Here is a 17,315-nt window from a genome sequence, read left to right on the forward strand (position 1 = left end):
AGGTGTCCACCAGCAACTGATGGACATCAAAAGGAATGCCTCAATGGCATTTAATTACTTAGCTTTGATGTAGTACTAAGTAAAAATACTTAATGGGTTAGCTTGCCTGAATCCCAAACTTCTATGTGTTATTTGTAATCATACAAACTGGCATATACATCTATACAGACTGTAAACTACTGCCAAAACTTGGACCAGTTTTCTGATACATATTTCAGTATAAACTGTGCCATTAATCTTCTGCTATCCTCCCACTCTGAGACATGCCAGTCATGATCCAGAACTTTTTTTTAGTCATGATCCAGAACTTTGCGGTTGAGGAAGAAGCAAATCTCTCCCCATGAAGGAAGCAATCTGGGTCACCGAACCACAATCAGGATTTCGTACAACATGTAATCAGTACTATATGCTCTGCCTTATAATAACATTTTTCACGCTCAATAACCTGACCTATGATCATTGATTACCATTATCAGTTTTCATTTTCGAGTTGCATTTAAACTAAAAATTTGTTCCCTGCTTCAGGACTGTGGTTACCCAACCAACAAGACATGCAAGAAATCAATTTGAATCTCAAATTGTGCAATCAGTGTTTTTAATACTCTATCATCTTAACTTGTGAAATCTGTTGAGCCTTTTTTTTTCATTCCAGAGTATAATTGCTTCAGCATTCCTCTACCTAACCTGTGGTTCTAAGGTGAAGCATGAAAGAATCTTAACTGGTATGTTTTGCCTGTAGCAAACTACTACCATAAACTTTCACTTCCTTAGATCAGAAAGTCCATGAAATATAAAAGATGTTGCAAATCAAATGCTTGCAGTGGAAGCCTTACATTCACTGTTCATACGGAAACTGCTAATTATATAGATTTAAACGAACTACTATACATGTCTTATTGCTGCTTTTTGTGTTCTTAAAACATGTACTTTTGTTTGAGCAAAGATATGTTCCCAATCAATTCAAGCCAGCCTATCTCACTACCTACCACATCAGTAGGCACAATATTATAACCAAGATTAGATCACTGTACATCTAATCCCTCTGCTCTCCCTCTAGCCCCTCCCTCCATTGCACTTCAGGTACCTTCAGCCATTAAATTAGTCCAAACATTTAAAAACGCAATCTTAGTCCACTATGACCCAAGTTAAATCAGTAGCAGAAATATTTTGCCTGTTTTGAAACAAAAAAGCTATGACTTATGCTTCAGACCAATATTTCCCTTCAGTGGACTGCCACACTATATATGCATTATCTTGGACTAAAGTAGCCCAATTTTTGGTCTAAAGTTTATAGAACATTCCCAGAGACTATCGTACTAACTTTGGATCGAACTATCTCCAAGGGGATTTTTGTTTAATTGCAATAAGCTTAAGTGGCTTAGATGTCTGTCACACCTACTAAAGCTGATAGGGGGTAATTAAGTTTAACTATCGTTTAGCAGCTTTAGTAGGAGTCCCAGACATCTAAGCCACTTAAGCTGAAAGCAATTTAGCAAGAAACCCAGTGGAGATGGACCGATCCTGTTAGATCGATCTAGGGATGGGAACCCAGTCTTAGACCCATTTTCAGGCTACTTCCATTTCACTGTGAAACCAAACCCAGCTAAATATATGGCTTTAGACCCAACATGCTGTTGTTAAGCTACTTCTAAACAGACTACCACCTAGAGTGTATTCAGAACAGATGATCCGTGGACTAACTGATCTGCTGATGAAATATGGCTGACCCCACTAAAAAGCTGCGCTCTAAGATCGTTTTAATAGTTAGGTTAATTCAACTTGACTTCAATAGATGTTTCTTTTTTTCCTGAGACAGAAAAATATTCATTAACAATAAAAATAAACCCATATGTTGGCTTTATGCAACCACAATTACAAATTGAGAAATAATATCATACTTTTAAGTTCACAATGATTATTGCTTACCCATCATTGTCCTGATAGTTAATATTAATCCTCTTTGTAGAACCAATGAGTTCTGAAAATAATAATAATAAAAGAAATAAGTAATGACATAAAATATTGACATATATTACTTATTTACAAAAGATACCTGATACAATATATGAAAAACTTGTGTGTGCGTGTGTGTGTGTGTGTGCACTTGCATGCATGCGTATGTCAATCTGAGCATTCAATATTGTATAGGTTTTGTATTTAATAGGTTCTTTTAAAAACCTCATATATAATGTTAATATACTAAAAGATGGGAGAGCATGTCAGTTTCCAACTCGTTTTTTTAAATCAAGATCCTATGTGCCTATATCTCCAATATTCAGGGTGTCCTTAAGTAGGGCTATTATGAGTGCAGGCAGCTTGAATATGCAATAATCTAAGTGAGTTAGGTAATATGCCAGATAAACCCTCAGACACTGGTGTTATATATGGTGAGTGGTTGATAGCCTGGTGCATGGCATATTACATTAAAGCATGGATTTCTATATGGGATAATTACACCTGTGAGCCCGAGCTATGTAGGCCATCTCATCTCTATGATCTCACAGTCATCAGTAAAGAACTTTACAACTGTATCTTCACCCCATCAGTATTGAAGGGGTATTTTCAGGGTAAGGCATTTTTCTTGGGTCTTTAAATTAGCTACAGGTTTTTAAAGTTGTACAATATATAGGCAAATCAATGGTGACCGAGTTGAGTAAAGCTACATAATATGGGTAATCTATATGCCTTTTAAACCTCAAGTGTTTACTCCTGAAGAGCAAGTTTGCAATGAATCCAAAACAAAAGTAATAGTTTGTCCTCAGTTTTGACTATAAACCAAAAAAAGTTTGTTAACCACCACAACAGTGATAAGATCAATGTACTTAAAATAGAGAAAATGCACATGCCAAGCTCTGCTGGCAAACTGATCTTTATCATAACTGTATTTTACACTAAAGGTGCACATGTACAGATGACTAACTACGTTTATGGTTTTACGGCGCTTTTATGGGGATACACTATACCTGCTAGTTTTCATACTGACAAATTACTGTCTATAATATATGATTTAATGATTTTTTTATCTCTTACATATAACTGATATCAAATTCTTATCAGAAGTGTTTTCTTAAATAATCCTATACCCTTTAACAAACCAGTTCACTCTTCTTAAAAGACAATATACTTATAAGTCTTACCATTATTTCCACTCAGCAAAATAGTTATAAAACAAATAAATCAATTTGAAGCCATATTAAAAACGTACTAGGAGAATTTCTTAAATTTGATACCATGACCTTCAGCAAGAATGTCAAATCTATCTATAAGACCCCCCCCCCCCCCAAAGGCCTCCCCAGTTTATGTCAGATCTGCTAGCAGACCAATATCACAGCTGTGGAACTTCACAGCACCAACACAAACCAACCTCATAGAGGAGTTGTTAGAGGCTCCCACAAATTCCTAAAACTTGTCAAAACACATAATATTTGCCATTATCCCAGTGTACATCTGTCTGCCCTAACTCCATCTGTCTGTTTATCTGTCTGTCTGTCTGTCTGTCTAGACACCTACCTAGCCACAGTGAGTCTATGGTCCCAGTGGAAGTATAGCTATCTGTTGCCATCCTACTTAGTACTAGACAACTTTCTCTTGTACTGGCCCTAATAAACTACACCCCGACTGATACAAGTACATCAATATTGTTATATTGAGTATCTTTTTACTTGAAGCATGAAGTATTATAAATATCAGATTAACTCCATATATAAATTTTGATGAAGCATGTTTCCCTATTGTGTGAGGTATTGAACAGATGTCCAGTGCTGGAAAACACCAATATCCACTCAGTTTGCTTGGCCGAGTGGAGAATATTCAATTAATTACACACAAAAGACTGATGGATTTTTATGCAATCTCATATTTCACCACTTATTCATAGTGCAGTGACATACAAACCACTGTGCTCAAGTTAAAAGAAAAGAATTTATTGCAGTTACTGTGTATTGATTTTAAGGGAAATGGACCAAACTGTTGTTTACAAGCAGCTATACATACGCTAAGATTCAGGATAATGTAATAAACAATAGAGGTGATTGGAGAAAAGTTTTCTTATCAATGAGTTTAATTTTCCATGCAAAACTGTAGAGTTCCTATGTTTCAGCATTCAGTTTGTAAGAGTGTTTTCATTTGTTATTTAATAGTGTTGGCCAAAAAAGTGTCAGAGATTACAAAGACCTGCTAATTGGTGGCTACAAAGGGAACAAGCAGCTATATTAACCTGGATCTCGAGAATTCAAACAACTCTGACATTTGCGTCAGAAATGCACACATATTTTTTTTCCTGTACTATCGACTATATATCTTTACATTTATCTTCATGACCTTTCTCAAAAAAGAGAGAATTGTTCTCAATTACTTTTCTGCTTTCCTGGCCTAGGTTCATCACCTTCCCCACAAACCAGACTTTTCCAGCAAGAAAGACCACCTGGGTATTCCATCTTCTGTCCAAAAACTTCAGCATTAGCAAATTCCTTGGAGCTCATCCATCCTTTCTCAATATTGACCTTGCCTCAAGACTCCATTAATCCTGAGAAATGTTCATCAAACCCCCTCCTCTCTTAATATAATCTGCCAATATCCTACTGAAGATGTTGTTACCTTGTCCGTTTACATAAATAAACAGATTGTATTAAGGTGGGCCATTATGGTTCCATTACCAAGAATAGCAAACACATAACCTTTCCCACCCGGTGAGTTTCTTTCTGAAAGTTCTCTGGCATAGATTCCAGGTAAAATATCTCTATGATGCACACTTATGACTGTCACTCCCCCTTTCCCCAAAAACTTCAATGTCAGATGATTCTGCCAATATTGAACACTTCCCTCCTTTTTTTTAGAGGCTAAAAAAGCTAATCAGGTAACTCACTCATTACCAGCTGTTATAAGTACATGCCTTGTATGTTGTGCCACATGTAAGTGTGGAATATCTTTCTTTCGTGTACGTTTTAATGTTTTTCCTGTGTTTTGTACAGGAACAAAAGTGTGAACGAAAGCAAATAAAAGGTGCGACATCTTCCAAACCTGTAAGTAACCCAAGATGGCCCAGTCCCAGATGTGTTACACAAAATGTTAGCAAAGAGAATGCCACAAGGCAAAACTTGATCCAACCTCTCCCATGAAAATTAAAGGGACCTAACAACGATATCAATGAACACAAAGATGATTTTATATAATCTATAGAAACAGGTATGATCATATGGATTTGAAAGAATCCTCTATTCAGCAGGGTAAAGATCCATATAAAGGGGTATTCATCTTTACCCCACACTTGTCTTAATAACCACACTAAAATACCTTATTCATGTTATTGAATAAAGTGTAAAAAAAAGGCTGTATTATGATTTTTGATAACATTTATTTGCTAAAAATTAATTGCCATACAACAAATCACTAAGGAGCATTTCTTTTCAAAACCACAACAGACGTAAATGATAATCGGAATCAACAATCCACAGATGATCTTAAGCCCATGCATACATAAAACTTTTGACCAAGAAGTTTTTAAATAATGGTGTTCTTTCCCAAGCAATCTACTGGCCGATACCACAGGCGACCTCCACACCTGTTTACACTGCACTTGAACATCATCATTTACAAATGTAGGTTTTATATCCTGTCAAATCTTATGCCCATTCTCCTCCTCCTCCCACCTTCTTCCACCTCATGTCAGCCTGTATTACAAATATTTAGGGCACATTTAGAACAGATGATCTGAGTACTAACTGATCCACCAACTAAATATGGCCGAACACACTTCAAAAGTGATACCGCTATTTCCATAATGGTCTCCTCGTCTCCACATGCACTGTCGCTGCAAGGGCGTAGCAATTAAACCTCGAAGCTGAGATTTAATCCCTTTCATGACATGTCTGGAGTTGGGGAGAGCATCAGTAATCAGTGGCATTGCTTTTGAAGTGGGGTCGGCCATATTTAGTCAGTGGATCATCTTGTTCTGAATGCGCTTCATACAGGTCTCTAGTACACTTTTACTTTCTTTTCCTGGATCAGGCAACTTTTTTAGGGAAAGATCTAAAGGCACATTATCCATTATATTGGGGTTTATTGAAGTGCTGTCCCAAATCCTGGATATATAAAGTAAAAGTTTTAGCAAACCATTTTTATTTGAGTTCTTTTCAAAGAATGACAATATTTGCCAACACTTGTTTCTAATCAAATTTCTTTCTTTTTTTTTTTTTTTTGTAAATAAACCCCAAATTAAGGGCTACATATCTCCCCCCCCCCCCCCCCCCCATAGACACACACTTGAATAGAAAAGAATATATCCTGTGACATAATCCATAAATTGCCTTATTTCTACTGAGTCATGACCCATCAAAAGAAAAAAAATGAATTATCAGGATATTACCTGATAAATTGAGCAACCTTTAAAAAATGCTGAACAATTGAAAATTATACATAAGCTTATTTAATTTCCTCTTTCATCCAATTGCCATGAACAGTGGAATTCGACAATTGATTTTCATTTAGCACTATTATCACTTTAACCTGCAATTCATTTTTTTTCCTTTTTGTTGTGATAATGGACGTCTGACAGCCTGAGCTCATGCTGTTTTGCTAGTTTTGGGCAATTTGAAAGAAAGGCATATATATATATATATATATATATATATATATATATATATATATATATATATATATATATATATATATATATATATATATATATTCATCCCCCCATCCCTCTGACTACAATTTTCCTCAAGTTTGAAACTGAGATATATTTCCTCTCACACTTCAATTCAACAGTACCAGAACAAATGCCTATGAGTCAAAATTTCAGACAAAGTATTATAAAGCTAATGAACAACTGCTAAGTTCAAACATTAAGATGTTCTTTCTACATAAATATCCTTTACCAGACTTTAAACCCTCTTTCTTAAATATTCTAAAATCTTTGGGGTTAATCTTATTAACTACATGATTCAGAGGGTACATCTCGCCTTTTCTCTGTCAATAACCTGCCATCTGTAACTTCAAATCTAATAAAAACCAATGGGATTTAAAACGACTACAGGGTGGCTCCTAAATAACAGGATTTTGTTGAACATCTGGTCACCACAGCAACATATTATTAAGCCAGTCCAAATATGGCATACAAAATTTATATCCTGGTAGTCATTATAACATTTGTCTCCATTTTTCAGAATGATTCATTTTTGGCGGAAACAAATCACCGGTTGAATTGACCACAATGTCCCTGATGGCCTGGGTATTCACAGAATTGTCACATTAAGGGAAGTCCTAAAAACACTTAGATGAAAAATATGACAATTGTAAAATTAATACCAATTCATTCATGCACACTTTTTGTACCCTGTGAAAGAAGAACTCTAGTTGTTGCAAAACTACCTGACAGCCTTCATTTTACCTGCCACTATCAGAAATTAAAAACACATTGTAAAAGCCAACTTATAACAGGGCCAATTTGAGAAATAATATCACTTAAATGCACAAGCCCCCATTCATTTGCCTTTTGTCTGCCACCTGTAGAAGTCTAATTACCACAGGCAGGAATGCTGTAGACTCTTAATTCATTCTTCCTTTAATGGCTTTGTGAACTGAGACATGTGTCTGGTACATGAGGGGGATGACTGAGACAAACATGATGTTTAGCTGCCTGGCTTTCCTATCTCTACATCTACAACTACCCTTACTTCTAAATGCTAGATTGTAGTCATTAGCATTTAAACATAATGACAGGTATGTGATAATACTTGGCCACAGGCTGCATTCAAATCCAGACTTATTTAACCCTAAACAATCCAATTTACATCACCTTAATACCACAATGCATAACTCAGGAATTGAAACATGAAGGAGTTTTTTTAATCTGAAGTTCCTGTATCAATGATCAAAAATACATCCAGTTATTTACTGGTGTACCTTTATTTTATGAGGACAATATATAAAGAAATTTACCACCAGCTTCTGTGTCAAGGGTAGTCCCTGTTATGTTAGACCGTCTCCAGTTTAAATACGAGGTCTGAACATGGCTGTCATTTTGCCCACAGCTGCATGACCTTGTCATTGAAGCCACAAGAAACCACATGAGGTGCTATAATAAATGACTGCTTTTATTAATATCTTCCCACAGTGAACTGACCATGTCAGCCAAGAGATGGACAAGACTGGACCCTGGTCATTTGAGGATGGGGATCACCTTCTACATGCAATAATATATATTGACCACATACCTGGACTGTGTATGTTACCTGTAGAATATACCTGGAATGTCTTACCTTAACGTCAAAAACTGTATCATAGAGACACAGTACAAGTTTCTCCATAGAAATCTCCCATGTCACAAGGATGCATATCATTGCCAAAACAAGTGGCGCAAGTCAGGGGCTATTTTTGAACACATGATTCTTTATCTAAAGGGACAGCTGCATTTGTTTGAATTAAATATGTGTTTTATCACTGGTGGCAACCAAGCATATATAAACAAGAGAAGCATAATATATGTCACTGAATTTGTTGATTGCTGTTTTAAGTTTCTATATGAGTGGAAATCAAGCTCAACACAAATGCTCTGTTAAACCTGGGCAGTGTTATCCATAAATTGTTTTTTTTTTTTTTTGTTGAAAATTCTTCAAACTTTTTTCAAAATACTTTAAGGGGGGGGGGGGGGGGGGGGCAGCCTTTGAGCTATATCCAATGATGTAAATTGCAAATCACTTAAGAATATGTCATTTATGAATTCCTTAGAAATCTCTAGCTGTCCCTGGGCCATGGAACTTGCACCTGCACTGTGTTTCTTCCCCACCTAAAGACAGGAAATACCTTAACACCGAGGTCACAGTGGCTGACACTAACTTGTCTTTTCTTTGAGAAAACATGTATTTATGAGAATTTAAATCATTGCCCAGGAAAATATTGACACAGGGCCCATGTCATGAATTATGATTTTATATAATTTAAACACAGACAGTCCTCTTCAATTGTGCCTCAGTCAATGCCTGTCAAAAAGGTATACCTATATTTCTTTTACCTTATGTTTTTATTCATTAAGGTAGGAGAGAAAAGAGACAGATATTTCCTACTACATGCTTTGGATGTGACATTACACAGGTTTCACTTGGTTAGTAACACAGGGTCTACTGAATTACAGGACTGGTAGTTCATTTAGTTTATTCAGAATTTTTACTTGGCAAGACTAAAAACAAGAAGGCCATATGCATGTCTTTCTCTAAACAAGTTGCGTGTGGAAATGTTCTAGGGAGCCCAATGATCCACACTCCCCCTCCACCCCTTTCCCAAAAACATTAATGGTAACACAGAATCTTGTCTCCAAAACAAAAACAACGATTTCCTTTTTGTGCTGGTTGTACAACTTTAATTCAACACAAATGAACACAATACCAATCTTTATACAACAATTTAATACAGCCAAACATGTAAACCAGTTTGCATTTAGATCTCAAGTGCACCAACATTACAGCACACATACAAATAATACTTTACATTTGGGCAACTGGCAGTCTGGGGCATGAGGTCAATGTAAATTATGTGGAATTTCAACCTTTCAAGATATATCTATGTGAGTTATTAATCTATGTAACCCAAACTGCATGTGTGGCTGCCAAGTCAAATTAGTGTTATGACTCTGTTACGCAGCATATTGTCTTTTCTTTCCTGACTAGAACAATTAATGTGAATATTACCTTCTCAGTTCTCCCATCAATTTATAATGTATTCACTATCTCACGTACACTGCCTGCAGCTATTTTTCAATATTAAACACACTTTGAAAATATCATGTGTAAAGTTAAAAGGTAAACACAGGGCTCTTCTCCTTTTTCTCTGTTACTGAATTAAAAACCTATATAGGTAAAAATAATACATCTCCCCTCAAATACAGGGTTCACACTGAAAGACTATACGTGTGAATAAAGCTGGTGCAAACTTCAACGTTTTTCAAAAAAAAAAAAAAAATCAGCAGATTACAAATATGCAACAAACTGTGTTTCATTTTCATTTGGTTTCCTTTGCAAACTGTGAGTCCAAAATTCATACCAAGTAATAAAGCTCATAAACAACAGGATTTCAAAGGACTCAGGTTTTAGAAGGACATGCTGCTGGGATCCTAACAGATCAATAAGAACTAAAGGGCCTTGATAATCACCAGCAATGGTGATTAATGTTATCATTAGACATATCCCAAGAAATCAATTTGTCCAGTTATATAATGTTTTGAAGGTCCATTATAAGAAATAATGAACTCCTGGTAATCCGTGGCAGATGTACTAAAGTCAAGTTTAATCAAGGAAACACATATTGCAGGTGCTTGGTTTTCCTAATTTCCTAGAGTCAGGCAGGTGAACTATACATGCCTAACATAAATACGGGAAGAATGTTAAAATGAAAATCTATACTTTCAGGTTTTCCATGTATTTTACCAAGAGTAGTAAAAGATCTTTGTACTTCATTTTTAGAGTGAATTAAAACCCCAATTGAAAATTGTAGTTTCCTATTACTGTTCGAGGGAGCAAATTTCAAATCAAAATGGCAAAATTCCTCTGTAATTCCAATTGAAATGTTTTAGGTCAGTCATCAATTGAATGTCTGCGGTATGATAACTTTACTCTATGGCCTTTACTTCCTGTATAAAATTGCCAAATTGCTACTGTTCAAGTTCATTTAATGTTACCCTCTTTTTCAATGATTGTGGTCTCCAATCTTCCCTTCTCAGCAGACAGATTTTTCTGGTCTGCTGCAATTCAAAGCATGGGTCAAAGCACATTTCTCCCTTTTCTTTTCTTCTAAACCAAGGAAATATGGACTCTGATTTTGCAATCACACCCTTATATTGTGGTTTGTACTATGGGGGGTAGTAGTTGTCAGGTGTACTTTATACCCCAACTCAATGTGTGATGTAAACTATTCTAGCTGTACGTGGACATATCAACAATATGTGTCAAGAAATTACTGAATGTTTTGCCTACGTATTAACAAATCCTTTGAACCATGTAACTTTCTAACCTTGTTACCTGCAGCAAAACAGAAAGGCATTTCTATTACGGGCAAGTAACTAAAATAAAAAGGGTTAGAAGGTTGAGGGTTCTTTCGAATGTTTTGGTACTGGCTATAAACTGGGTTACCTAAAAGTTAAAGGAAGCTAGCCAAATCCACTTCAATACTAAGGGGAAAAAACAAGTCCATAAGTGTGAGGCACTTAATGTCCCAACTGCAGACATATGAATTGAATGTCACCATCAGAAATTTAACACCACATTGATTCACTAAACCTTTGCACACAACAATGATTTTAAATTATAGATTGTGTTGTACCTAAACATTTAAATCCATTAAATATAAAGCAAAATGCACCGGAATATCATAATCATTATGATTTATAAATAATGAAATCATGTGGGTTTTCATGTTGACACAAACTGCTATGACCAATAATACGTATATATATCAGTGGACTGGCCCATAATGTTGACCAAAGCATGTTGATGATTACCCAACCCATGCCCACAACAATGCAAAAACCCATCAGAGATAGCTGACTGTCTCATACTGCCTACACAGAGTTTCAAATGCATGCACATACTACTCAAGAAGTTATATCTCTTGAGAATCTATATGAAAAGGTAGCATGCAAGTTTTAATGTGATGATCAAAAATCCTGATAGCTAGGAAGGTGCATGCTTAAGCCACATTCCTCTGATGAAAGATTACTCCTTATTTTCTCCTTATAAGAAAGATGATTTTTAATCTGCGTCCTGAGAAAGAAAAGTGCAAAGAAATAGTACAAGCAGGTTCCATTGTTTACTATGCAAATATCCGAAACAGGCGGCATTCAAAGTGCTCAGCAAGCACAATATAGATTTTTGTTCAATAAGTGGTCTTGAAGGCTGTTCGCGCCTTTTGCTCTGATTTTAGCAAAATCAATAAGCTCTCAATAGTAATAAATGTATGTCAAAGAGGTCCTCCAGCAATAGTAGATAAAGTGGAAGTTTTGTAAACACTTGTTTTAAATCATATTTTGAACAAAAACACTGACTCAGAACCAATGAAGTAAAACTGATTTAATACTGTTCTGGCCGTCTACACAATAGAGCTGTACAATATTCACTTGAATAGCTATGCATGGGGCTGCAATCCAGACCTACAACAGAGCACAATAGAACTGCCTTCTATACTATTCCATAGAAGCCTAAGTGGAAACAGTGATCTCAGTGCACTTGATTGCACTGCTTCCAAACTTTCCATAGACAAAAATACCACACTAGATTAAGATCTCCGATAATTTGGCTGTCTTGTATTCATTTATCTTAGTTCATTATAAACAAGTTTATCTTCACCCTGATAAAGATGCATCTAGGTGTTTTAAACAAAACAGAACTGAGACAGCACTCCTGTCTTGCCCAGTCAAACAAAAATTATGCTAAAATTCAACTTTTCCTCTCATTTAAGTGCATGCTTTAAATTGGGAGCTGAGAAGAGAAAGCAAATTTCCTCAACTGGGGTCACTAACACACGCTAATTTGGAAGGTAAACATGACCATGAAAGGAGGGCAGCCAGTAAGAACATCTGTACACCAAACTATGGGTTAACTTTTCATAAACTGTTGGTTGGTCTCACTTTAACATCAATGTGTTTTCAGACTTACATAAAGTTCTAATTTCTACGAAGAGATGTGAAGAACACACTTTTAGAAGGCCGTTCCTGTGCACACTATCAAGACTATCAAGCTTACACCTTTAACTTAAGCATGATATAAAATTACCACCTTTTAAGTAACACTATGTAAAGGCAAATGAAATTTTTTAACAACAAGGAAAACTAAAATAACTTGATTTCACAACCTTTAACGCTCTACCATCTAACAAATGGGAAATATTCCTCCGTCCCTTTTACCTGGTTAACAAACATGTTTTGTACACCTTGATTACTTTCAAAATATCACTAGGGGCTTGTTACTTGGTAATTGTAGTGGGAAGTATAAAAGATGGTCCTAAATCTCTAATATGCACATGCATGTCATAAATACTAAGTACCCTGCCAGCCACTTAAGATGTCTCGAGATCCCTTTGGTGAAAACACGATTTGTACATAAATGTTCAAAAATAACGATAGAATCAAGACATTAACTTATAGATAAATATTTAGAAAAGTAATATGCGAAGTGATGTACAACATATTCCTTAAGGTGATACACCTGAAGTTTAGATCCGATCTTAAAAACTTCATTTTTCCTTCTAATTTCAGAACTTTTGAATTGATTTCAATTCTCCGAACTTTCAAAAAACACTATAAAAAGTATTTAAAATACTTACTGTGTTTAGACAGCTTATTCTTGTTAAGGATCTTCTGTATACTAATTAAATCCTGGTCCTTAACGGCCTGCAGCAGTTCAAAATCTTTCCCCATGTTGCCGAATCAAGTGCTGATTAACGAAACGAAATATTTACGACCACATTTGGTCGTCACTTGAAATCACGTTTTATGACAGAAGTGTAAAGAAAATCTCTTCTAATTCTTAATCCAATGCTTTTCCCTATTTGAATAACATGTTTTATCCTTCGTATAGCTCCCAAGATCAAGTTCTTCGCTGGAGTGAAGTTTAAATCTCCCAGAATATTGGCGGCCTGGCGTAGTGTTGTTGATCTCTCCCTTGGGGTTACTCATTTCCGGTTGACATGCTCACTCGGCCACTTCTGACGTCACAATGTGAACACAGGTGCTTGCTGCTTTCTGCTGTGATTGTCAGTGTCATGGATGCGATAGATGTGACAAGGACCTGCATATTTGTAAACTGATTGTGACAGGTAAAGGTCATCTCACCTCTCTCCTAACGCTGGGAAAGAAAAGTGCGAAACGAAAGTGGCTCAATCTCTAAAGGAACAAAGCTATATCATTGAGACAACAAAAATTTATTTTTTTGCTATATTTTTTGATTAAAAAAAAAAAACATTCTGACGAGTTCAGAGTGCACGTAAACATTTGTTGAACACGCGCGCAATGATTTTTCATACACACAATCTAAACAAACTAATGTATATGCCACTGTAGCCATTAAAAAATATAGTTAAGCTGATAGAATGTAATCTTGGTTGGAAACCAGGGTTTTTTAAAATCCCATTTTATTATTATTATTTGGGGAGGGGGGCTATAGAAAGAAGAAGGGAGTGTTACCCTCTTTCACAAAAGCCAATTTGGCAAAGGTGCCGTATTAGTACATCTTGATTTGATTTTAGACAGAAGAACTAGTGCATCACTACGTGGATCCATGGATTTTAAAGGATTCTACGCCATTTGGAGATAGGGCCAACGACCTTCATCCATTGTGCAATGAATGTGCTCTCAACTACCACAATTGTACAACCTTGATCCATTGTGCAATGAATGTGCTCTCAACAACTACAATTGTACAGTCCTTGTCGGCGGTCTCTGAGTGCTTTGCTAGCTTTTAATTTTTTTATATATATATATATAATTGCTCGGATAATTTTTTCAGGCTGTTTTCATAACTGTGAATAGTTTGGTTTCGGGACTATAAGCAAGATAAAAATTCAACAAGCCTTCATTGGTATATGTATAAACTGCCATCTGCATACTAAATATATTAAGTTGACTGACACTAATATAAGGATGTTGGGCCCATGTTGGAATGTTTTCTTTGGCTTATCAACCTTTGGCCAATATTGGGCCAATGTTGGTATGCCAACGGAAATATTCGTGTTGGCATACCAACATTGGCCCAATGTCATAAAGCTATCAAGCAGAACTTTTTTTTTCTAACTCGTATTTATCTTTTTCTTTTCTTTTTTTTTTTTTTTTTATCTCAGTGATAAGTTAAAATTTTTTTCTAAAGAAAGAACAAGTTAACTTGCTGTTTCCGAAAGTTATTTTATTGAATCTCAGTCAGTGCACCGTCAATACACTCCTCAATCGAAACAATACAATTGAGAATAGTGGAAGTAACCGTCTGGAAGCAACTGCCTGGAACTAACTGCCTGAAGGCGACTGTATCCGTCAATGAATGCATATGAACGAAGGTGAGAGTAAAAGTAAGTGTAAGTAATAAATAAGTAAGTAAGTGAGTGAATAAGTGTTGTTATATCTTTTTGACTACTGGTACCACGTCGAAACGATAGCCCCAATTTCCATGTATCTTACGTGTATTCTACTCCCAAATTTGCATACCCACAGATGCATAACTCCAAGCAGCTTAATTTATGTACTTCCAGGATTTGCCTGTAACTAGTTTACTCACTAGTTTACTTGATATACTAAATATATCAACAGTTCCTATTACATATCAATGAAGTAACGATATCCATTGCAAGACATATTCCAGTAACCTTCCAGCTTGTACTAAAGGTCAAATTTTAAAATTCCTACTACCTAACGTATGTTACTCATTTCGTCAGTACACCAGAGACATTTATCATGTTCGATTCATTTTCACAAATGATTTTAAGTTGCAACAAATTTTTCAAAATTATCATTATAATTCAAACATTGATATTCCTTCAAAACCAACATGCATAAATAAAACCAGTATAATACAGCTGACAACTAGCCAATGACAGTTGTTACCGGTTTTTTTTTTTTTTTTTTTTTTTTTTTTAAGGAAATACAAATTTTGCCGTTCAAATCACAAGACAAGAACTCCAGCCATATTAATAAAGCTCTTAGGTGAGGTGAATATTTCTTTATACATGTAGATCCCGTGCCATTCTTTCAAAAACCGCAAGAACTTTCTCCCTTCTCTGACAATATCCGCTGACGTTCTGCCTAAATCCTGGTGGGTTTTATCCCACTGCTGTTGGGAGAATTCACCAAAAAAGCCATCACTCAACAACGAGTAAATGATCGGAGTGGCAACTCTGCTGTTAACACTCTTTGTCTTCAGGTTACCGGCGTGCTTGTAGGCCACTGTTTGCTCAGTCAAGAGAAGCAAGGAAAATGACCACAGTATCCGCTGAAAAAGCAGAGGCGTATTAAAAAAACGCATTTAAATTTAAGTTCTAATTTATTTATTGGACTGTCCTCAAATGGACCTATCTACGCCAGACTTCTATGATCTCTTATGAAAGATGGGGAACCACTTCGTTTACGTTTTGGAACAAACTCTAAATAAAAGTTTTCCATCACCCTTCAGCTCTAACATGTAATGGAACAAGCTGCTTAAACATCTTCATTTACGCCATCATAAAGACGTCATTCTTAAATGCTTCTAACCTTACCATTTTAGACTAGACTGTGTCTTATCTGGAAACAGCCGTATATGCGACCAATATATATCACTGAGAGACCGTTTCACTGAGACGAGTTTCTTTCATTTATGGTTTGTTTTGCGAAGTGCTTGGTTTATTAATACGTTTATCAGTTGCTATACAGTTTAGAATCATAGTTTTTGCTACTGACGGGATAGCCATTAACATGCAAAATGATAATAAATGTTCTGGTCAGACTTTTCTTTTTAAAAGGCATTAATTTAAACAATAGTATTCAGATACGGTTAAAGATAGTGCTCATCAAACTTGGTTGATGAATCCTTTGTTAAAGTTGGTGCTATTCATTTCATACATTCATACATGCAAACAAGAACTTAAGGATATTGTAACCCTTATTATCATCCAGGTACCGAAAATGAGTTTTTTCCTGCATCTAAATATTTAAAAATGCGTCTATATTTGTGCTGATTTGAAACAATGAAAAAAACACTCCAAAATATAAAATACCGGTGTTTATATTTTTCGTTGCACTGTATCAGCATAGGCAACTCAAAAATTTAATCGAGTAAGTTTGGTCAGTCGAACCGATGGCTGGATTGTCCATGCTGTCTTAGGAGACTCCAGATCTCCCAGCCAGAGAAATAAACGTAGAGGACGGTCAGTTTGTAGTTGAGCTCTGGAAAACTTACCATAGCCGTTTTGTTACCTGCTGTAGAAGTAACTCACACTAGTACCCCTGTGATAGTTGAATGCATGAGAAAGAATGTTGCGAAACGAAAGTGATTCAATTATTATAGGAACAAAGTGTTACCCTTGAGATGAAACAGTGACAAAAGATTAATTTTTGCAATAGCTATCTTCCGAAATATTCCATAAGATCATACTTTATGTAAATTAAAGCTATGTTGGGCAAAGCTATTGATTTTGCATTTATAAAACCGAAACAAACTACAAAAAATTAACTTGGTTTCGTAAGTGCGAGTCCAAAGATTAAACTGCAACATGAGCAAATAACCACTTAAGCCATCTGTTAAGATTTCAAAGTTTATTAGATAGAATATAGACGAAGAGATGAGGCTCGTGCTAAAAAGGAAATAGTT

General features: G+C 35.8%; 1 protein-coding gene across 3 annotated transcripts in view; it reads right to left on the reverse strand.

The window, feature by feature from the left end:
- Positions 1–13,678, reverse strand: part of LOC106155744 (uncharacterized) — a 60,840-nt gene extending 47,162 nt beyond the window's left edge. The window contains exons 1-2 of one of the 3 annotated variants that reach the window (XM_087003423.1): positions 13,309–13,678; positions 1,927–1,978 (exon numbers count right to left, since the gene is read on the reverse strand). In XM_087003423.1, coding sequence (XP_086859549.1) covers positions 1,927–1,978; positions 13,309–13,402 — 146 coding nt within the window. In that variant the 5' untranslated portion in view covers positions 13,403–13,678. Of the gene's footprint in view, positions 1–1,926; positions 1,979–4,354; positions 4,715–13,308 lie in introns of those variants that run through there. The other 2 variants (XM_087003422.1, XM_087003421.1) reach the window with 2 other exon arrangements.
- Between the last annotated feature and the right edge of the window lie 3,637 nt (positions 13,679–17,315).

Source organism: Lingula anatina, chromosome 2 (assembly GCF_051362555.1).
Source record: "Lingula anatina isolate TDL-2025a chromosome 2, LinAna3.0, whole genome shotgun sequence".
In the NCBI taxonomy this organism is placed as follows: Eukaryota; Metazoa; Brachiopoda; class Lingulata; order Lingulida; family Lingulidae; genus Lingula; species Lingula anatina.